The sequence below is a fragment of the Rhinatrema bivittatum genome, chromosome 7 (genome assembly GCF_901001135.1).
Source record: "Rhinatrema bivittatum chromosome 7, aRhiBiv1.1, whole genome shotgun sequence".
In the NCBI taxonomy this organism is placed as follows: domain Eukaryota; kingdom Metazoa; phylum Chordata; class Amphibia; order Gymnophiona; family Rhinatrematidae; genus Rhinatrema; species Rhinatrema bivittatum.
This window is the reverse complement of record NC_042621.1, coordinates 107034865-107058714: the sequence shown is the minus strand read 5'-3', so window position 1 is coordinate 107058714 and position 23850 is coordinate 107034865. Positions and strand designations below refer to the sequence as shown.

General features: G+C 44.9%; 1 protein-coding gene across 1 annotated transcript in view; it reads left to right on the top strand.

Moving 5' to 3' along the window:
* Positions 1-23850, top strand: part of GLG1 (golgi glycoprotein 1) — a 280281-nt gene that overhangs the window by 222565 nt on the left and 33866 nt on the right. Inside the window, exons 22-23 of the mRNA XM_029608896.1 lie at positions 8614-8715; positions 9384-9491. Coding sequence (XP_029464756.1) covers positions 8614-8715; positions 9384-9491 — 210 coding nt within the window. The remainder of the gene's footprint in view (positions 1-8613; positions 8716-9383; positions 9492-23850) is intronic.

Below are 23850 nucleotides of genomic sequence, written 5' to 3'. Positions count from 1 at the left end.
AGGTAACCAATGACTTCCGAGTTTCGGATCATCTCTTTGTCTTATGGAGTGGGCCCAACCGGGGCAAACAGGCCTCCAAAACTGATTTCTCGCTGGTTGAAGGAGGCGATCGTGTCGGCCTATATCTGTCAGGGCCGAGCGGTCCCAGAGGGCCCGAAGGCTCATTCCTTGTGTTCCCAAGCTACTTCTTGGGCGGAGAGTTAGTCAGTCTCTCCACAGGAGATATGCAGGACAGCTACGTGGAAGTCTCTGCATACCGCCTTGATATCCAAGTGCCAGTCTTTGGTTCCTTTGGTCGGCAGGTGCTTGGAGCGGAACTGTTTCGGTCCCACCCTGTTTAGGGAAGCTTTGGTACATCCCACAGTCTGGACTGATCCGGGTACGTACAGGGAAAGGAAAATTAGTTCTTACCTGTTAATTTTCGTTCCTGTAGTACCACGGATCAGTCCAGACACCCTTCCCTATACTTTCTACTGTCCGCTCGAAGTTTCTTTCCTTTTCCTGCAGGTTTTTGAATGATTTTTTTATGTGATGATACTCAAGAGGTACCGGAAGCATCTTTATGACCATGGACATTCATGCAAGAGCTTCCATCTACAGAGTCCAGTCAATGTTTGCGCTTGTTCAAATTTTGAGTTCTCTTGTTACTTGCTTTATTCCTTACTGTTTCTCTTCATGTTTTCTGCTTTGACAATGGTTATACTGAAGGGCTGCAGGGTAGGCTCTGTCCTGAGATGGGATACCCTTTCAGTTTTGGTCTGTCTCCATCTGCTGGACAGGAGGCTCAACCCATGGTATGGACTGATCCGTGGTACTACAGGAACGAAAATTAACAGGTAAGAACTAATTTTCCTTTGCAAAATTGCACGAAAGCATAAGAAATCTTCAGGTAAGTCACTTTAACAAAAAGCTTATAGAAAGACATATCAGGAAGAGAAAACTATAACATCTAACCATAAAATTACCAAATTCTTTCATACTGAAGATTTTTTTTCTTTTATCCAAATAGAGTAGCTTTTCTATAAGTGCAATTTTAGGGGATTGATGTCAATGCAAAATGCAATGGGGGAGGGGTGAATTCCAGTGCAGCACAATAGTGAAACGCGCAGCTAACAAAAGCTGCACTCCAAGAGGTCTCTATTTAGTAGGCATAGATGAATCTGACGAACATCCAAACAGACCCAGAGCAGGCAAAATATCGAATGAAAAATTGATCTACCTTACTCCAAAAAGGTTGTGCATTCTGCAAGACGTGTGTAGATAGGATCCAGTCATGTCACATCCTCTTCAACAGAGATTAGAGCTCTCTAACCTAAACTTAGAAAGAGCCAGTGGAGTCTTTAGAAGTTCTATGCAGAATCCTAATCATTAACGCCACTGTACACAGACAAATTATCACCTTATGTACTGAACCCCACAGCTTCTTCCAGTCTCTAGCATCTAAATCAGAACCTAGATCTACGTTCCGTTTATCAGGCACTTGTTGCATCCAAACCAAATTTTATGTTAAGAATCCCTTTATAAAGCATTGAAACATGTTTTCCTGCTGATGATATGAACACAATTGCTCCTCCACCCACTTCAGCACCTGGAGGTAGGGTAGCCCTCCAGCACTTGCTGGAGTTGAAAGTAGGTATACAGCGAAGAGTTAGAAATACCAAATTCCCTAATCAGTTCTGTAAAAGGTTTCAAGGAAGAGACATTGCACAATTGCAGGAGAAATCACCCCTGCAGTGACCTCAGCCCTTCAGTATTTCTCAGTCTCCAGCAGATGGTGGACATAACTCTCCCTATGGGAATTGCTGTACTTTTTGGAAGGAGAAATTCTACATTTAAATTAGAGAAAAAATTGAGCCCCACTCTCCTGCTGTGATACCTAAAGGTCCCTTTCCCAGTTGAGAATTCCTGTGGCGATTTCCGAGATCCCTCGGAGTTGTGCCTTGCTTCAATATTGGTTCCTAGCGTGGACTTTGCTGCTTAATTAGCCGAAAGGTAGTGGGTGCAGGAAGCCAAGCACGATGTTGATGGCCAAAGCCCTCCCCCCCCCCCCCCCATCCCCCTTCCCCACAGCCGGAGATCGTCTCTGTACTCAGCTGGTAAGCGCTGAGCCCAGGAAAGTGTGTTAATTTCCTAGCGTGTAGCCAGATGGACTCAGGACCAGTGGGTCATGTGCTCTTCTGCTAGCAGATGGGAGACTGAGTCAGATTTCAAAGCTGATGTAATCCTAGATATACCCCTGCGGTGACTTCAGCTCCTCAGTATCTCTCTGTCTCCTAGCAGATGCAAACACTATCCCCACACTAGCACGGTGTTAGCGAAATTGCAGCACAAAGAAGAAATTCTTACCTTCATTTTAAAGAGGATTGAGCCCTGCTGTCCTGTGATACCTAAGGGTCCCTCCCCCAGTTGAGAATTCCTGAGGTGATTTTTTTTAAATCCCTCAGAGGTGTGCCTTGGTCTGATAGCTAACTCCCGGCGTGGATTTAGCCGCTAAAGCAGCTGAAAGGCAGCGGGTGCATAGCCGAGCGCGGAGGTGAAGGCTAAAGCCCTCTCCCCCCGCAGCTGGAGACCATCCCTGCATGTGGCCTGTAAGCGCTTCCATCTGTCTACACTAAGGTCTCATTGCTCGGCATGCCAAACTGATGTCATTCCCGATCCCATTGGGATAAGAAGTGGGCTTCCGAGTGGTTTCAGTGCCCCCCCGGTGGGCTAGGCTCTTCTTTAGGCTTGGTCAGCACACTGTGTGGTAGGTCACGGCAGCACCATCTTGTACTTGTTTGTGCGTGCCGTATTGCCCTCCATAGGATATTGGTATGTGAAGTGTATCTGCTCTGCACACGCGCCGTGCACATAACGTCATGCGCGTCATGATACAGGAAAAGCCGGGCTGTGCGTGCGCCTCGCTGCTCTCTGCCTAGGTGCTCAAAATTTGTACGCATAAATGTTTAAGTGCAAGCCGATCGAATGCACAGGTACCACTGCCAGTGGCTCCAGCAGCCAAGAATCATAAGCGCCTTTCTCTCTGCACTGCTTATCATAGTAGGGCTGCTCTGTGAGGAAGCCCAGGGAGAGTTGGCCTCCCAGGACTTTGCTAAGCCCGGCTTCTCCCATTCAGAAGAACTTCCAGACAGTTAAGCCACAGCCTTAACTGTGAAAGTACCCTGGATCTGACTATCCAAGGGACTGGGTCATCCATGGGAGAGAAAAATTCAGTGGCACCTACCCCAGTAGCTCCTGCACTAGGCATGGACCTGACTGCCTTCTCTTGGGTGGAATTTTTCCAGGACCTTCAAGCCTTTGTACAGGTGCAGTCTACTACCTCACTTGACCCTGTCCGGACGGAACCTCAGCCGGTAAGCCCTCCCTCTTCTAGTCCTATCAGCAGACCTCGAGGCATGCCTCGCCTCACCAAGTGTATCCCTGGCAGGGACTCTGCGGCACGGACGAAGAGGAGGATCCTGATTCCTTGGAAGATGGGAAAATTCCCCCTGGTTTAGAACTGTATCGGACTATGTTATGGTTTTTCCAAAGAGATTAATTGCTGGCCCTGGTTTTTCCAGACCCTGAAGATGCTGGGAGCTCCTGGGGCGGACTCTGTGAAGGAACCAAAGAAGAATGTCATGCTGTTTGGAAAGCAGTACTGGAAAGCAGCAAGAGGAAATCCTCTTGCTGCTTTCCAGTACTGGAAGCCATCTAGGAGTTGATTGACCTGGAATGGGATGCTCCGAAGCAAGTTTTAAAGGGGGACAAGTGTTAGAAGTTCTATACAGCCTGGATCCGGCAGTGAGAGAGTATTTGCATTTCCCTAAAATGGATGCGCTGGTCTGTGCCGTCTCTAAGCGAACAACTATCCCAGTGGAGGGAGGAGCGGCCTTAAAGGATGCGAATGATAGACTGATGGGGTCCATTCTTAAACAGGCCTTTGACGCAGTAGCGATGATCTTACAGATCACTTCTTGTTGTTCCCTGGTAGCTTGTTTGTGCCTACTCTCTCAGAAGGTGGATGATTCTGGGCTGAATTCCAGAGCAGTTATGGAAGCCACTGCAGTCTTTTTAGTTGACATGGGCTCAGATCTAGTCCAAACTTCGGCCAGAAGAGTGGCCTCAGTGGTGGCGGCCAGAAGAGAACCATGGCAGTGGAATTGGTCAGCAGACGCAACCTCGAAGGTAAATCTTACAAAGATGCCCTTTAAAGGGTTACTCCTTTTTGGAAGCGAATTGGAAAACCTGGCCATTAAATGATGCAAATCTCCAGTTCCTCGGCTATCAGAAGATAAGAGAAAGCAGTTACAGCACCCCTCAGTTATGAGGGGTCAATCCAGGGGCTCCCAATGCTTTCACTCTTACAGAAACTCAATATTTCAGAGTTGCCTGCCCTTTGGGAGGTCTCCGTCCTTTCGTAGTCGACAGCCCAAGAGAGGGGCAGGTTCAGGTTTGTCCCGAAACTCCCAGTGAAATTGTAGTGGTCTGGAAGTTCCAGGAGAGTTCATTCCACTAGGGTAGAGGGTCAGCACCCACTTTCAGCACACAATTATTGCATCGTCCCCAATGAGAGAAGAAAATTTGGTTCTTGCTTGCTAATTTTCTTTCCTTGAATCCAACCAGACCAGTCCCGAATTGCTCCTTTATTTGCTGAGGACTGCTCTTGTGTGTACATGCTTATGTAGATTTTAACTTCTGTTTCTAGAATACTATTAGCTGTTTTCACCTTCTTGCTGGAGGAATGTGAAACCTAGTTTTGGATTCACCAATTGATTTTAGATTCCCCTTCTCGGAAGGGATGTTTGGTTTAGTTTTGGGACAAGTTTACTGAGCGACAGTAGGTGTCACAATGTCTTGTTTACCAATTATACTGTAAAGCTTTTCTGTCTCCATCTACTGGTAGGGGAGAAAAACCCCTTCTTATGGACTGGTCCAGTTCATCTCAAGGAAAGAAAATTAGGTTATAATGAATTTTTCCATTACAACCTATGTACAGAATCTTACTATTTTCAAATCTGATAAATTTCGTTAACTTGGTGCTGTGTGCTAAAACAGGAAATGCACTATTTCCTATTTGTGCGCAGAACCAAGTTTGAAAATCTAAATTGGCTTCATACATTGGTCTCTGTCACTCCCCCACATGACTGATTTCTGATGGGTAGAGCTGCTGGGTTTTATTAGCTGATCTTGAAACAAGAGAGGTCGTTGAATGCTTTAATCAGGTCTGTTATTTCTGATGTTGCTTTCTGTGGGCTATTCATGAATAAGTGTAACATCTGTCTGCATATCAGTTGTTTTATGGTCTGCGGTATTGATACGCAGTCATTGGGGAGAAAGCACAGGACTGCTTCTACGGCCAAATCCAAAAGCAAAGCTCATCCAAGCAGCATTGCCTGAATTAGCAAAAGGCTACTCATGCTGTAAAAATGTTACTAGCAGTAATTTTATTATGGGTTTTGACAGTTGCTTGATTTTGATTGTAAATCTTACTACCTTAACCAAACACATGGGGATAACCTACATGGCACAGCACTTACTTACCCTTAAGAGAAACCTGGGGGTAACATGCATGGAGCGGCAGTTACTACCATAAGCAACTTACTGGGCAGACTGGCTGGACCATTTGACCCTCTTCTATCAACTTTACTATGTTACTATGTAAAACGAGCTTCTTTAGTCATTTATTTGCTTACATGGCTAAAACCATTTCTCGGTTTACTAGTTATTGGCTGTATGCAGAGGAAGAAGAATATCAGAGTTAGATGGCACCGCTGCCAGGTGTATCTTGATCAACTTGCTCTAATCTGTAATTTTGTTATAACCCTTGTCAATCTGTTAGGTTTAATACATTGCAGCAAACTCAAAACACATCTAATATTTTGAAGAGAAACAGATTAAAAAAAAAAATACTGTTGAGAATTTGAGAATTGCTGGGTAGACTGGATGGGCCATATGGTCTTTATTTACTGTCCATTTTCTTTTCTGTGTGTGTATCCACATGCTGTGAAATTGCATGTGTTCAAATATTCTGGGAGTGTGCTGCAGTGTATTAAATGTGTATTCAGATAGTGTGGACACAAGTCACCAGCATCATATCAGAGATTCTTTACTTGCTGCTAATGCAACTTTGCTATTACTGAAAACACAAGATCTGAGTTTTTTGGAAATGAAGATTCGATGCTTTGAATATGGCTATATTTGCAGCTCGAAAGTGTATTGTGATGCTATGGAAGAACACTTATCCTTAGATCAAAGATTTGTGACTAACAGCACTAAGAGTGTGCCTTAGTATTCTCTTGCTTTCTTTTTCTATCAAGGCAAATATATGGAATAGTGAACTTGTTATCGTCCATACATTTATTTTATTTATTTAATAAAATTTATAGACCGCCTAGCTAAAAAGTTCAAAGTGGTTTCCAATAAAAATAAAAACACAGAATAAAACAAAAATAATTCTAAATCAAGCTGGACAAAGACAAAAATTCAAGTAATAGTTAATCATCACATCACTACCCTAAATAATCTTAGTGCATGAGAAATAGAGTAGGAATCGACAGGAACCTGAACTAATCAGAGAAGAGTAATCTGAATAGACAGGAAGCTTATTTAGTTTTCAAGACTGAACACCAGCTGAAAAAGATGTTGTGTTTTTTAGCAACCTCTTAAATGTTTTTGAACTGGAGATGTTTGAGTGGTGCTGGCAGAGTATTCCACAAGGTGTTTAATATGTCTTTTGAAAGAGTAAAAAGCTATAATTGTGCTGATATTTTTATATCTAGAACATGGCCACAAAAAGGTCTGAGTGACTTTTCAGTAGCCTCCATGAAGTTAGCATAGGGCACATTTAAAACTAATCGGAGAAAATTCTTTTTTACTCATCTCACAATTAAGCTCTGGAATTTGCTGCCAGAGGATGTGGTTAGTGCAGTTAGTGTAGCTGGGTTTAAAAAAGGTTTGATAAGTTCATGGAGGAGAAGTCCATTAACTGCTATTAATCAAGTTGTCTTAGGCAATAGCCACTGCTATTACTGGCATCAGTAGCATGGAATCTGCTTAGTGTTTGGGTACTTGCCAGGGACTTGTAGCCTGGATTGGCCACTGTTGGAAACGGGATGCTGGGCTTGATGGGCCCTTGGTCTGACCCAGTATGGCAATTTCTTATGTTCTTATGTTCACTGTTAAAACAAAAAGGTCCAAGTCCAGCATCTGGTCTCAGACAGTGGTTAATTGGGTCATGTGGAAGAAGTACCCAACAGATCCTAATGGGGAGATCCATTCCCTGTTCGCTTCCAGCAACAAAGTATACAACTTAATTGTGCCTTAACAAGAAAAAAATACTTTTTAAAAAATGTTTTAAATCTGCAACCAGCTAGTAGCATGGAATGTCCCTTAGGCCTCGTACTATTTGAAAGGGTAACTAATCTTGCCCTATTAACTTGTTCCTCAAAACTCTGCCATGTCCTGTCTGTCATCTCTTTTCCAAACTGAAGAGCCCTAACCTGTTAAGTCTTTTCTTTATCAGCCAGCGATTCCATTACTTTTTGTTTCCCTTTTCTGTATCTTTACTAGTTCCTCTGTCTTTTTTGAGATGTGAGACCAGAACTGCACACAATATTCAAGATGTGGTCGCATCATGGATCTATAAAGAGGAATTACGATAGGAATTATTCAGATAGGAATACAAAATAAGAAACTAACATTTTTTACTTTGTGTGACTGCTGCTGCACACTGAGCTGAGGATTTCAGTGCACAGTCAGCAGTGACTTCCACGGTCCCTTTGTTGAGTGGTAACTCCTAATATGCATCCCAGCGTTGTGTACATGCCAGGAACTGGAAATGGGACCTCTGGCACTGGGGGAACACTGAAAGGCCTTGGCTTGAGAGGAGTTTGTATCAGAAGTTACCAATAAAATAGAGTTCACACCACAACTTTGAGCACACATTACAAATGATACAGGGTTATTCTTCTGATTTTTCTCATGTTTCTAACTAAATATAAATATGGAAAATTTGATTAGTTTTGACTAATAATCCATGAGACAAAAAGAAGCTAATGCTGTGTTGAAATGTTTAAATTATATTTTTATAAATTTAATTTACAATACCAAATAACTTAGATTCAGAAATTTGGTGTACACATACAGGAAACAGAGAAATGTGAATTACAAAGAAAACCTTATAATATGCACACTACAGTTCAGACCAAATATAAAATGACAGACCAAGAGAAACACCCAGAGACAGGGCAATAAAGAAATTACCAAAAAGCAAACTACTATGGAACGATATCACATAGCCCAGCATATATATAACTGAATACTTAATCAAGCTGACTAAATCAATTTCCTGGTAGATAAACCATGAACTTTTTAGAATCTAAGAAACATTTGTAATTGAATGGACTCCATATATCCACTACCCTACCTGTAAAAGAAATAATTCCTCTGATTACTCCTGAGTCTACCCACTTTGCAGAATTCCAGGTCTGATTTTTAATGGCACAGTGGGATTAACAGATAGCTTTCTCTTACGTGTTCTGGTATTTAGGGGTTTTTTTTTAGTCCTGCCTTGTGGTCTGTGCATCCATGCATCCATGTCACACAATGTCCCATTTCTCCCTTCTCTGACAGCGTCTGTCCTCAGACTGTGAAGACCAGATCCAAGTAATCCTCCAGGAATCTGCACTCGATTACCGGCTTGATCCCCAGCTGCAGCAGCACTGCTCGGAGGAGGTAGGGATGAACCCATTATCAGTGGCATGGTGAGTCTTGAAATTAACCTGTTAGAATAGTTAGGGTAATAGAGTTTGACCTACTATATCAGCAAAAATTCACCTTTACTTTAACTGAGTATATTGAAATAGCCAGATAACTAAACATATTGACGTCATAATGGATAGCAAAATTATTTAGATAGCGTGGAGGAAGCAGTGTGATGTCAATAAGACTGAAAATTATCAGAATAAGAATATCAGGCACTTAATATGAAGCTGCTATACTTTTCTAAGTTCCCAAGCTGTCTTAGCCCTATAAATGATGCATGGGTTTAAATTCTATTTGTAACTTGAGTTTTCATCTTTTTGTCCCAGTAGGAATTCAAGCAGTGAATTGCCCTCTCTATAGAGCAGAATTGGGCAATGCACGAAAAGTAACTCTTGCTGGCTTGATTTGTAGTGCTTGAATAAAGCTCTTAGGTAGAGGGGGAGGACCTTGAGTTTCCACAGCGTAGAGATTAGATCATGGAGCCTCTGTGGTTCTAAGCCTTACTGCAAACCAGCATAGGTGGTGAAACAGGACCTGGAGAGTTCTCACAAGTAAATGCTGTTGCTTTTTGCAGAATTACTGTGGTAGCTTATGTCATTGGCTCAGCAAATATATATATATCTTTTCATTGTAACTAGATTGCAAGTCTGTGTGGAGAGGAAGCAGCAGCACAGGAGCAGACTGGGCAAGTGGAGGAGTGCCTCAAAGTGAACCTGCTCAAAATTAAATCAGACTCATGTAAAAAGGTAAACTAAAAAAGCTGATTGTCCCTTTTTTTTTTTTTTTTTGACTCTGTGGTTTCCTCCAGCACCTTCGTGCTTCATTTTGGCAGGAACCAGGCCATGGGCCTTCATTTTCAACAACCCAAGGAACTTTCTCCTATTTTATTTCCCGCTTTACCTCCCTTCCAAAAATCCTTCCCAAAACATACCAAACGTGGTCATTGTAGTAACAGTCCTAAGCTGGGGCCGTGTAGCAGAGCTGCTTCTGGGAACCCTTCAATCATGAGCTTTGTGGCTGGCCAGTACGTGTCACCCTTGAGCAATGACCATGGTTTCCTTCCCTTGGGGCTCTGAATGCTCTCTTCACAGTATCCCTATCCGACTTTGGGATTGAACTGGAGATCATCTGCGTGACAGTGCACGGTGCTTGCCATATGTGCCTTTTAGCTGGCCTCTGTTGTTCATTTTAGTACCTGACATGTTCCCTGTTGCTTATTACTGGACTTCTGGCTCCAGCAGCCTTTTTGAGCACCACAAGCCTTAATCTGCAGCTACCAGGTTTTTCCCCTATTAAGTCTCCTGTCCTGGTCATTACAGCAGTCCTCAGCTGAGAGGTGCAGACTGTGGCTCCCTTCATAGCCTAGTAAAAGTGTGCTCTGACAGTTGGTAGTTATTGCTGCTGTGACAGCCTAGACTCTTTCTTCTAGGAGCTATGATCACTGACTTAGTGACCAACTCCCACACCCTCCCCCCACCAAAGCTGCAACTGGCCCAAGGGAGAAGTAGGACTAAGGTCTAAAATAAAATCATAGTTTGTTGCAGCACAGTACACCATGCTGCTGTTCTGCCATGAGTCCAGCTGACAATTCTTAAACTCTGTGCTATTTATATGTGTATATCAGTGCTGTGAATGTAAGGTAAAGCATATTAAGTGTTTTGTGGAGCTGGATATAAGATCTAGGCATCATAGTGGATAATACTTTCAAATCGTCGGCTCAGTATGCTGCAGCAGTCAAAAAAGCAAACAATGTTAGGAATTATTAGGAAGGGAATGGTTAATAAAACAGAAAAGTCATAAAAATAAACAAATAATGCTTCTGTATCGCTCCATGGTGATACCGCACCTTGAATACTGTGTACAATTCTGGTTTCCTAGCGTGTAGCAGATGGACTCAGGACAAATGGGTATAGTGTACTCTTGATAGCAGTTGGAGATGGATCAGATTTCAATTTGACGTCAGCCCTAGTACATATACCCCTGCAGGAAGTGCAGCTCTTCAGTATTTTCCATCTCCATAGCAGTTAGGGACTACCTGCACGCTCTCACAGCGTTAGAACAAATTCAACGGAGAAAACCCAAATTCAGAAGAGAACCTACCTCTACAGACAAGCCCTGCTGTCCTGTGGTGATACCCTCGGGTCCCTCCCCCAATTGAGAATTCCCGAGGTGATTTCCGTGGTCCCTCGGAGGTGAGCCTCAGTCCGGCGGCCAATCCTCGGCGGGGACCTAGCCCCCGAATTCGGGCACGGCTGAGAGGCAGCAGATGCATCCTTGAGCGCGGCAGTGAAGGTATTTGCTTCTCCCCCCACAGCCGGAGACCGCCCGGAATGAAACCGGGAAACGCCGAAGACAAGGTAAGGTAGAAATCTTCGTCAATGACTCCAGTCTCTGAGGTCGAGGAGTCGCACAGGTTGCTGGCCGGGACCAGTGCCACCAGGTTGATCCGCCCTAGCAGGGCTAGGCCCCCGTTAGATTCAAGGGTCCTCCCATGTGGAGACCCTCCGAAGTGGTCGCCATATTGCCCGCGTGGTCGCTGTCGCCATTTTGGCCCTATTTGCCACTCTGTCCGCCGTCCCGATCCGGGCCAACAAGGCTAGCCAGGCGCACAAAATACATGTGCGCATAAAGTTACATGCACAAGTACCATGTGCATAAGATACGCGCGCATCTCGCGCTTACTGGGCCGGGCGCATAACTGCGACTTGTACATGTGGGTTGTGTGCGCGCATCTTTGACGCACCGGCGAGCGCATAAAGATTTACGCGCCTATATCCATGGCACCTCCAGAAACGGAGCTCAAGGCCTCTGCCCAGCATGCCACATCAGAGCTGCACAAAACAAAGAAGCCAACGCCCTGTGCGCCCAGTGCGAGGAGGCCCTGGGAGATCCAGCCCAGGGCCAGTCCCACCCAGGACAGAGTACTAGCTCCTCAATGAGTACCCCCGGACCTAGCAAATTCCAGCGGGACACCCCCTCAAACGGGGACCCTGAGGGAAACAGTGCCCCCTAGCTTGGACCCAGAGTATCTCATAGGTGGAATTCTTCAAAGGCCTACACACCTTCGTTCACATGCAGATGGAGCCTCCGGCAAAACAGCCACAGCCTCCACCAGAAGACCTTTACGCCCCAGGCCCCTCTAGGCCCAGACAAATGATGCCACCACCCAGAAGTCCCACCTACAGAGACATGGACAACTCTGAGGAGGAATCAGAGCTCCTAGAAGAGGGGGAACTCCCCTCCCCCCCCCCCCCCCCCCCCCCCCCCCCCCCGGGGACAGAGCCTCACCGGACCATGAGACACTTCTTCACCAAGGACGAGTTCCCAGACCTGGTCACCCACAGCCTGAAGGAGCTTGCTATCCCGGGCACAAGTGCTTCGGGGGAGCCTAAGACGAATCCCCTGCTAGAGGGACTCTGCCAGACATCCCGCCATTTCCCTCTGTTACAAGCCGTCCAGCAGCTAATTGAATGTAGACTCTGGAGCGCTCCATTCCAGGTCAAAGGGGGACAGGCTATGGTAGCCTGTACCCTCTGGACCTGGCACCCAAAGACCTTCTGACATGCCCAAAAGTGGATGCCATGGTCTGCGCGGTCTCGAAGTGCACTACTATCCCAGTGGAGGGAGGCGCAGCGCTCAAAGATGCTCACGACAGACGTCTGGAATCCATCCTTAAACAGTCCTTTGACGTCGCCGCTATGTCCCTACAAATAGCGGCCTGCTGCACCGTGGGGACACATGCCTATCACAGACCAGGAGCAACACCCCTGGGGAAGCCATGGAACCAGCAGTATTATTCCTTGCGGATGCTGCTTCCGATCTGGTGTGCACAGCAGCCAGAGGAGTGTCATCAGCTGTGGCAGCCAGGAGGCAACTCTGGCTCCGAAGCTGGTCGGCCGACGCATCTTCCAAAACGCGACTCACAAGGATGCTCTTCAAAGGATCCCTCCTGTTCAGCAGCGAACTAGAGAAACTGGCTAACAAATGAGGTGAGTCCCCATTGCCGCGGCTACCGGAGGACAGGAATAAGAAAAACCAGAGACCCTTCCCCCGATCTTCCAGGGGCAGAAGTTCACAGCGCTTCAATCCATACAGAAACACCTATCAGGCGCCTCGCCCTGCAGGCAGGAACCGGTCCTTTCGGAACAAGCACAACAAAAGGGGAACCAGCTCGGGCCCCAGCCCCAACCGCACCCCACAATGAGATTTGGCCGACCCGTCCAAAGGAAGAAGCCATAGGGGGAAGACTTGCCCTATTCTACCAAAGATGGGTCAAGAAAACTTCGGACAAGTGGGTCCTAACCATCATTCGAGAGGGAATACTACCTGGACTTCCTCCGAACCCCTCAGGACAAGTTGGTGGAATCCCCCTGCCAGGACCCTTCCAAGAGGATGGCAGTGGAAGCTACACTGACCAGATTACTAACCTTAGAGGCTATAACACTGGTACCCGCACAACAAATAAATACTGGACATTATTCCATCTATTTTATCGTTCCCAAGAAAGGAACGTTCTGGCCCATCCTGGACCTCAAGTTGGTCAACCGCCACCTGAAGATTCCTTGCTTCCGCATGGAAACCCTACGCTCGGTAATAAAGACGATACAACCAGGAGAGTTCCTTACATCCCTAGATCTGTCGGAAGCCTACCTACACATTCCGGTCCATCAGGAGCATCAGTGTTTTTTATGCTTCACGATCCTGGCCCGCCACTACCAGTTCCGAGCGCTTCCATTCGGGTTAGCCACAGCACCCCGGACGTTCACCAAAATCATGATGGTAGTGGCAACAACACTGAGGAAGGAAGGAATTCTCGTACACCCTTATCTGGATGATTGGTTGATCAGGGTGAAATCCCCAGAGGAAAGTCACCAGGCGACCAACAGAGTCAAAACTCTTCTGGAGAGCCTCGGGTGGGTGGTCAACACAAACAAGAGCTGTCTGCAGCCCTCCCAGTCTCTAGAATACTTGGGAGTTCGGTTCGACACCAAACAAGATGAGGTCATCCTGACACAGATAAGGAGATCAAAACTGATGACCCAGTTGCGAACCCTGTTGAGCGAGCTTAGTCCCACAGCATGGGACTACCTCCAAGTCCTAGGCCCCATGGCATCCTCACTGGAAAGAGTGCCATGGGCAAGAAGCTCACATGAGACCCCTACAGCGCTCCCTACTATCACGATGGAATCCGCTGTCCCAGAACTACACCGTACATCTTCAACTCCCAGACAAAGTTCAGACCCAACTACGATGGTGGCTACAAGAAGGCCATCTGAGCCAGGGAATGAGGCTACCCTCACCAACCTGGATTCTGCTTACCACGGATGCCAGCCTATGAATATGGGGAGCACATTGCCAGGAGCTTAACCGCCCAAGGGCAATGGAACAAAGAAGAGTCAGGATGGAACATCAATCACCTAGAAGCCCGGACAGTCAGACTAGCCTGCCTACGGTTCGGTCACAGACTCAGAGACAAATCAGTCAGGCATATCTGACAACACCATAATAGTGGCCTACATCAACCGTCAGGGAGGAACCAGAAGCCAACAGGTGTCTCTGGAAATAGACCCCCTAATGTCATTGGCGGAAGCGAACCTTCAAGAGATCTCGGCCGTCCACATCGCCGGGAAAGACAACGTCTCTGCGGATTACCTCAGCAGAGAAAGTCTAGACCCAGGAGAATGGAGACTGTCGACCACAGCATTCCAGTTGATAGTAAGCCATTGGGTAGCACCAACCATGGACCTCCTGGCAAACCAGTCCAACGCCTAAGTGCCCAGCTTCTTCAGCCACAGATGGGAACCTCAGTCCCAGGGAATCAATGCCCTGGTACAGACCTGGCCACAGGAAACTCTATTATATACCTTCCCACCGTGGCCCCTATTGGGCGCAATCATCCAAAAGATAGAACACCACAAGGGACCAGTACTTCTAGTAGCCCCAGACTGGCCAAGAAGGCCATGGTACACAGACATGTGAAGGCTCTGACAGGTAGCCCGCTACTGCCACACAGGGTTCTGCTCCAACAAGGGCTGATCCTCCACGAGGATCCAGCTCTATTCTCTCTTACGGCCTGGCCATTGAGAGGACTCGCCTGAGGAAGAGTGGACACTCGAGGGCAGTAATTGACACTCTGCTCCAAGCACACAAGTTCTCCACATCCCTAACATACATAAGAATTTGGAGAGTATTTGAAGCCTGGTGTGAGGACCTCGACATCATCCCACGCTCAGTCAAAATTCCTGCGATTTTGGAATTCCTGCAGAATGGCCTACAATAAGGGATTGTCTCAACTCCATCAAGGTACAGGTGGCCGCATTGTCATGCGACAGAACCAAGAGTGAGGACGACAGCCTAGCCTCTCACCCGGATGTCTCCCGCTTCCTGAAAGGAGTCAAGCAGATCTGACAACCCCTAAAGTGGCTGGTGCCTCTCTGGAACCTCAACCTGGTCCTAGATTTCTTAGCAGGAGCCTCCTTCAGACCTTTTTGCGGCCTGTCTCTCCGACTATTAACACTTGAAGACAGCCTTCCTGGTGGCAGTCTGTTCGGCCTGTCATATATCTGAGCTACAAACACTGTCCTGCTGGGAGCCGTTCCTTAGACTCACTCCGGGAAGCATCCAGTTACACACGGTCCTGTCCTTCCTCCCCAAATTGGTTTCTCACTTCCATCTCAACCAAACCATCTCGCTTCCATCGCCTGATGAGCATAAGAATTCGGAAGAATCTTGCCGTCTGCGCCACCTCAACGTCGGCAGACTCCTATTCCGATACCTGGAAAGGTCAGAATCTGTACGAAAGACTGACATCTATTCGTCCTTCACAGTGGGAAGAAACCAGGAGAAGCGGCCTCGCGAGCAACCATAGCCCGCTGGATCAAAGAAGTTATCAAGGCGGCCTACGTAGAAGCAGGCAAGCAGCCACCTTTGCAAGTCAAGGCCCATTCCACTAGAGCCCAGGCAGCGTCCTGGGCGGAAACCAAGATGCTGTCACCTGCCGAGATCTGTCGGGCGGTGACATGGTCCTCCATCCACACCTTCTCCAGGTTCTACCGCCTGGATGTTCAGGCTCGAGAGGACACAGCATTTGCAAGGGCAGTACTAAGTGGGCCTCGGGCAGCCTCCAACCCGGTTCGGGAGTAGCTTTTATGCATCCCATTGGTCCTGAGTCCATCTGCTACACGCTAGGAAATGGAGAAATTACTTACCTGATAATTTCGTTTTCCTTAGTGTAGACAGATGGACTCAGCATCCCATCCATGGCTGTCGTCATTCATGGAATTCTCGGGCGACATCCCCGAGACAGAGTTTATTCACGGGTAAGCCATGCTTTCCTCCAATTAGGACACCCACCCTACCGGGTGTCGACGTTTCTCAGTTGAGGGCACTGGCGGTCTCCAGCTATAACCAATTCAACCAGTTCAAGTTAATGAAGTTAACCAAGTTATTCCAAGCTATTCAGTCATGCATATATCCACAATTGCTTTTTGAGGAGAATACTGAAGAGCTGCACTTCCTGCAGGGGTATATGTACTAGGATTGACGTCAGATTTGAAATCTGATCCATCTCCAACTGCTATCAGGAGTACACTATACCCATTGGTCCTGAATCCATCTGTTTACACTAAGGAAAACGAAATTATCAGGTAAGTAATTTCTCCATTTCTAGACTCAACATAGTCCAGACTGTTTTACAAAACAGTCATCTTTGTACACAAAGGGGGGTGGGGGGGAAAGGAAGGTTTGAGACTTCCCTGCTATTTACCAGATAGGGTTCACCAGATTGTGAATAAATAAACACACAACTAGTATTTGCCCCAGATGCAGTTATAGAAGTCCATATTCCCGCCTCCCCAGAAAAGGGAGGTACATTTTTCAGTGCGATTTCAAAGACCCAGTTACACCATATGATTATTTAGGGGTCTCCCACCATAGAGAGGCAGAGGCAGTAGTGAACCTTGCTGAATAGATAAGATTAATCAGATTCTTAGCTTTGAAGTGAATTCTAGTATTTTCCCAGTATCCAGCAAGCACAACATCAGGGACAATAAAATATTTAGACCAGTAGTGGCACCTACCACCAATGCTTCTCTGCCTCAGAGTTTTGTACTTTGAGGCACACAAGTCCCTACAAAACTATATCGTTGCCAATGGGGAGGCAGAGGGGAAAAAGTAACAAAATGAAAATCTCTATGTACCACATAAAGGATGTATTGGAAGTTAGCTGATCTTCATACGGCTTTCTGATCATCGTTTTATTAGAAATTAATCATTCTGTTTGTTAGTTAAATGTTAGAAATGAAACTGAGATCTGAATTCTCTAATATACTTGTATAGTGAGGAGATCATTTTACACTGGGTACAGGGCAGATCATGGTTTCCAAACCACTGGATCTGTGAGGAGATCAATCCTGTTCCCCAACTCATACAAGTAAATATTTCACTTGCAAATACAAATCATATGTATCCTGTGGCATCTCATATTTAGCCACTGATATTTTTTTTATTTTTTTTTATTTTGCTCCGTATTTTCCATAAATATTTTAAGCCACATTCCCTCTAGTTAGTCATTTCTGGAATATAAGTACACAGTGATATAGTGGGATTATTTGTTGGCAGGGGAAAATAAATTGTTGCATATCTCATATATGGCAGATACCCTGTTCTCCCCCCCCCCAAGAATGTATGCAGTGAGGTTCATTCTTGGGGCTTTTTATACTAAAGGTATAGGAGGAGGGAAAGTGCATCAGTAACTTCAGCAGATATTCTCCAGGACTGCAGAATGTAGTCCCAGAGCCACTTCCAAGCATGCCAGTAGATGTTTATAGTAGATTTATGCTGACAAAGCACTTCCAATCTGATATGAGGAATCTTATAACTCTACACAAAACGAGTTATCTGACTGTTGAGAAATGATAATGCTTTTCAAGTTATGTTGCATGGGACATCGTGAAATAAATACATGACAGGGCAGAGCATTCATTGTGAGCAGGTTAATACAGCCCACCTGTGATATCTATAAGGACATAGTGAAGTGTATTAGAATTTGAAAATCAGGAGTGATTTGGATCACTAATTATTAGAAGCCCAAGCAACATATTTTTTTTTAATTTTGAACTGGCTGCTTTGGGCTTCCAGCACAATATGAACCCAGGGCTGGGATATGGTGCCATAAATTTTCATTTGCAACTACTCTATGTTTTTTCCAAGTTTTATATCCACTCCCAACTTTAGACTAGCTATAGCAGTGAAGGGCCTTGCCTGGAAGCCATGCATCAGGACTCATTCTGGAACCCTACAGTCATGGACCCTAAATGCAGCCATTGGGTATTGCCATGGATGCTCGCCCCTGCAGCATCCCCAGCTGATCCAGGAATCAAACGTGGGGCTCCTCTGCATAGCGGTGTGCGGTAATACTGCTGAGCTACTGGGCCAGCCCTGAGCAAGACATTTTAAAACTAAAGAGGAAAAATGTTGGCATTCATACTCTTGGGCCAATTGGAAATAGTTTTGACTTAAAACAAAATAAAATTGATCCGATAACTTGACACAGCTATATCCACCCAAATACACTTCAGTGCAGGTCCTGAACGCTGTCTAAAGTAAATAAATAAAAAAAATAAAAATAATAAATTGTCTGCTTAAAGCAATATTTGTGTATACTTGTCAGGTTTTGAGCCTTTGCTATTGCAAATTACCAGATTGTAGAAGTCGTTTGTCATTCTTCAGAATTGCAACATAATGTCATGTTGTAGATACAGCAGGTTTCAGCATAAACACAAATCCTGTTGATTAAAGAACTGTTATACAACAGGGATTTTGGTTCCAAGCAGGTCCAATCCACTGTCAAAATTTCCAGGGAATGAGCTCCTTCACTTCAACACATTCAGCGACAACTTCACTAGCAACATTTCATGGATCTCTCACGATTCAGCAGCCCGTGCTCAAATTTCTGGGAACAAAATGGTGGTTTGGCAACCCCTTCTGTAACCCTGAGGACCAGTCCAGTTCCTCAGGAGCAAAGTTGCAGGTCTTTACCTCAGACCCTATGCAAATACCTTCTAGTTTGCTTAGCTTAAATTGATCACCCAGTGGCTTGAGAACAGAGCTTCAGCTTTCCATCCCAGCAGACAACTGTTTCAAAACCAACCAGAGCATTTTTACCTTTACAGTACTGCTATTAAATTTAGAGCCAGTGATGTGTGAGGAAGCCCGTATCAGTTCACTAGTCAAATCAAAGGAAGGAAACAGAGGGCATTCATGTCTCGTTCTACTTAAAATAGAAGGTACTACAGTCTACTTTACACACTCCGGCAATAAGGGGCATTAGAATGCAATCGGAAATATTTAAATATGCGGCTTTTGCCGATGATATTCTCATTTTCCTAACCAATCCTCATAACTCCCTGCCGCCTCTTATGCAACTCCTTTTGGAGTTTGGCCAGTTTGCGGCCCTCCGGCTCAACTTTACTAAGTCCACGTCCTTGACGTTTCCAGATACTCTTCAGGAGCATTGACCCGGGGTATTCACGTTGCATTGGGCAAATGGCTCTTTCAGATATTTGGGGGTCGTCATTCCATACTCTGAGTAGTTTATATGCCTTTAATGTTAGCCCTTTACTTCAATATACCATAGATAAATTTCACACCTGGAAGAATTTGCCTCTCTCCTTGGGGGGCCGGCTTAATTTATTTAAGATGTTGTTGTTAACCAAGTGGTTATTCCTCTTACAAAATTTACCACTCTCCCTCTGACAGCCTGATCTCCTATCCTTGGATAAAGAATTATGGGTATTTCTTTGGAAAGGCGGTAAAGCCAGAATACCTTTGGCCTGCCTAAGGGAGCGTTGGGCAGAGGGTGGCTTGGGAGCCCTGGATATACGATGGTAAAATCTAGCGGGCAATCTTCGTATCATAAGGGATTGGCTGCTGGGGCAGTCTAATTATGTCCAAGGCTCTGGTGGCCCCTAAGGCGCTCTCCTATGTTATCCAGGCCTCATCCCAGGCTCTCCCCCTCTTTTTTTGATTCACTCCCCTTCCATTCAGCCGATATGATCTACCTGGCATGCAACCACTAAGATACTGAAAATACCTTGGCTGTGCATGTATTTGCTGCCGATTCAGGGGAATAGTGACTTTAGTCCTGGATCTCAGATGGCAGGGTTTCATCAATGGAGATCTAAAGGCATTACTCAATTGGGCCATTTACTTAATAGTGATGGACAACTGTTGCCATTCCATGAATTGCGTTCCTTGTATCAATTGGATTCAGCACATATCTTCTATTATCTCCAGCTTCAGCACTATTTTCCAGTCCTTGCTCTTGGAATCTTGATCCTCTGCGGTCTTTCATTCCTTGGACAGCATGCTGAGGTTCGATAGTCAATGGGCTCCATCCCTGTCCCAGTATTATAAACTGCTTAAAATCCTCACCCGACAGGAGCCATATACTGCTCTGACTGAGCGCTGGAATAGGAATGGAGTACTTGTTCTTACTGTACCTATCTTACGGGCATGCTTTGGACGAGTATCCCAAATCACAGTGAGTATGTATTATCGCGAAATGCAATATCAGTTTTTACGACGGGCGTATGTATGAGCACAGATTGCTTACCATTGTGGACTTTCAGAATCCGCCCTGTTTGGTAAATGCCACCGCACTATTGGTACTTTATCCCACTCCTTTTGGGCGTGCCCTCTCATACGCTGTTATTGGGGTCGTATGGTGACATTTGATGGAAATACTGGGAATTTCTCTTCCCATTACACTTTTGCTTTTTCTTTTTGGCCACTTTCCCCATATCTCACTGAGAAAGGGCTTTCATCTCTTTATTCATAAAGCATGCCTCGTGGGGAAAAAAGTGATATTGATCAACTGGCGGGCTTCTATCAGCCCCTCTTTTTGGACTTGGCGTAACCATTTACATCATTTGCTGCGCCTGGAGGATTTGAGTTCCCATGCCTCACCTCAGCTTCGCCGACTATTTCTGCTTATCTGGGACCCTTACTTACAATCTCTACCACATCGCTCACGAAGTCTGATCATCAATGACTGACGTATGCTGGACATAGGGGGACGTTTCGTTTGGACATCTGTATTACCACTGCATTCCTGTGGTCTGACTACTAGCATGGTTTCTTTCCTGTTTTTTGTCTGCCTGGGAAGGGGGGGGGGAGGGAATGGGGGTGGATGGACCGGTGTTCAGTGATCACTTTGATAGGGTTTGTTATCTTGGTCCAGTTAGGGTTCAGAATCCAACCCTTTCGTGCCACTATCCTTTTTTGTATTGTTATATGTAAACTCAATAAAAATTGTTTACACTAAAATAGAAGGTACTGGCATCAAAGTTCTATTTGTGCAAATCCAGTTGCTTGGATTCTTAAGTGCTCTAACCCAGTGATTGAACTTACTTAAAAATTCATATGTATTCAAATCAGCAAACAAAAAAGGCCAGTTCAATCTGTCAGATTTCTTTTTAGCATTCAACAAAATCACTGCACATTCAGCTCTATCCCATTTTGCTAAATGTACAATGTAAAACAGTTGGCACATGTGAGTATATATCACTGTTTTATAAAACTTGATTGATCTGGATTAGTAGTAGCCGACATATATTTTTCCAACCTTCTTTTCACGATTTTAACTAGAACTGTAGCATCTGTGTTTATGAATGAGATAGGACAATAGGAATTCAGAATTGGGATCATCCTTGCGTTTTGTTTTGTTTTTTTTTAATGACTCAATACAGTAGCATCAATCAATTGCAAGCTGAGGCTGAACGATCATATAGGACAGGGATGGCCAACTCCGGTCCTCAAAAGTCAGAAACAGGTCAGGTTTTTAGGATATCCGCAATGAATATTTGAGAGAGATTTGCATGCACTGCCTTCATTGTATGCAAATCTATCTCATACATATTCAATGTGGGTATCCAGAAAATCAGGCCTCTAACTCTTGAGGACTGGACTTGGCCACCCCTGATGTAGAATTTAAGGTCGTGGGTGCACTGGGTACAAACTGCAAATATATAGTTAAACATCAGTAGTGTGTGTTACTAAGAATCAGTTGGTTAGAAGTATCCCAGAAGTGGGCGGGTCTTGTCAGATTTGCAATCAGGAAGACTTCCGGTAGACTAGGATGAGTATTTGTTGAGGTTATGGGAAGGCTTGGTTAAACAGCCAAGTTTGACATTTTTTATCCGAAAGTTAAGGTAGCAAATTTGCCAGCACAGCGTTAGAGGTAACTTGTTCCACATTTTAGGGGTAGAGCGGCTGAATGCATGAAGTATTGTGCATGTTAGTCTGGGGGGGGGGGGGGGGTGGTGAGGGGAGGCTCCCTAGGAGTTCCAGCCAGGGAGTGGGGAGAGAGGGGTCATCTCAGAGATGTGATCAGACTATTGCCTCAAGCCCAGGGCTGCTGGGTGCCCCGATGCTGCAGGACCAGTAATACATTTATAAAGAAGCAGCAGTGTTTTACCACTTTAGCTTGATTCACTAAAGCTCCCCTGTCCCTGCCCCCACCCCAATAGATGCAGAATGAGGAAAACCCCAGCACTCTCCCCCATGGGGAAAACCCCAGTACTCTCCAGCCAGACTCCAAGATCCTCCCTATTTCCCAAGCATATTTCCTCCATCCCTGCTTTTCTTCCGTGTGACTGGCTCCCCATTCTTCTGCTGCATTGTGATGGCAACTGGCTCCACCCACCTGTGCCCAAGTTGTCCTAGAGCTGCCAGCCCAATGTCATCAAAGGACTGAAATGATGCAGAGACATGCACGACTTTGGAACATTGATGTCGTGTCCGTGTTGGTGGACCAGGGTGAATAAGGATCAGGAAAGAGACAGCAAATGAGGTGAAGGGGCTGGTTTTGGCCTGCTGGCCATAGTTAGCTCACCCCAGTCTAGTTGAATCGTGTAGGAGAGGATAAGAAGGGCTGTGAATGAGCACATACTGGAATGTCGAGGATCATAATGTTGCCCTGTTATGCTACAAATGGAGTAATGCCCACACTTATAATGTTAAACAAGAGAAAACTACCAGTTCTTCTGCTTAGATTCTATATCCATCACATGTGATACTAAACCAGAACTCTACTTATAATAATTTTATGGACCATCAAAAAGATGGAAAGGTATCTCAAGTATACAACTTGTTTTGTACCTCTTTCCAACAGTGCTACTTACACTTATCGATCCTTCAGGTCCAATTTTTTCAAAATATTGTTATGCCATCAAAATAATCTGTACCATGAAAGCACTTATCAAAATTTATAAAGCCCCAGTTTCATTAGGATGATTGTTGAGCAATGAAACTAGGACAGATTATTTTGATGGCATAAAAATATTTTGTAAAAATGGACACTGAAAGACCAATTAGTGTAAGCGCGAGAATCTAAGCAAAAGAAACGGTAGTTTTCTGTTTTTACTTAACATTTCTGCTGTGGACTTTCTATATTTATATTCACACTTACAGTGTCCGATCAGGTTCCACCATGATAAAGTCTGCAACGAGCCAATGTTTGATTCTGGTAAGGTCAATGGACACATGTGTTCATGCAAATTTCTGTCCAGAGTATGAACCATCCTAATCTGCAAAGTCTGAAACAAGGTTGTAAAAAGAAACTCTCTCCAGTGGTTATGAATAATCTTTGTAATTTTTATGGACAGAAGAGAAAAATGAGTAACACAAGTCAATGTATCTTGTGCAGTTGATTTTGGCTGATAAAAGTAAATCTATGAATTTAAAACCTGCTTATATGTTTGACTATAGGAGTAAGGCTAACTTCTTTTAAGCAATTTATCACATAACATATTTGTTCTTTCACAGTGAAAGTGTAGAGTACATTATATATATCAATGAAAAAAAAACCTACTTTAATGCATTTAGATTTGTATTTTTTATAACTTGAAAAATGTAGAAGGGTGTGAAGACTTTTTTTTTTTTTTTTTTTTTACAAAGTGCTGCATCTGAAAAGGACCAAAGCCCTTATCTTGGACATTTGACCCAGTTTTTTGCATCTTTTGACCTTGCTGTGACAATGCAGCATCTCTTCATTCTCCTCCCCCTGTTATTTAAACACATGTTAAAAATGTAAAAACAAATGCA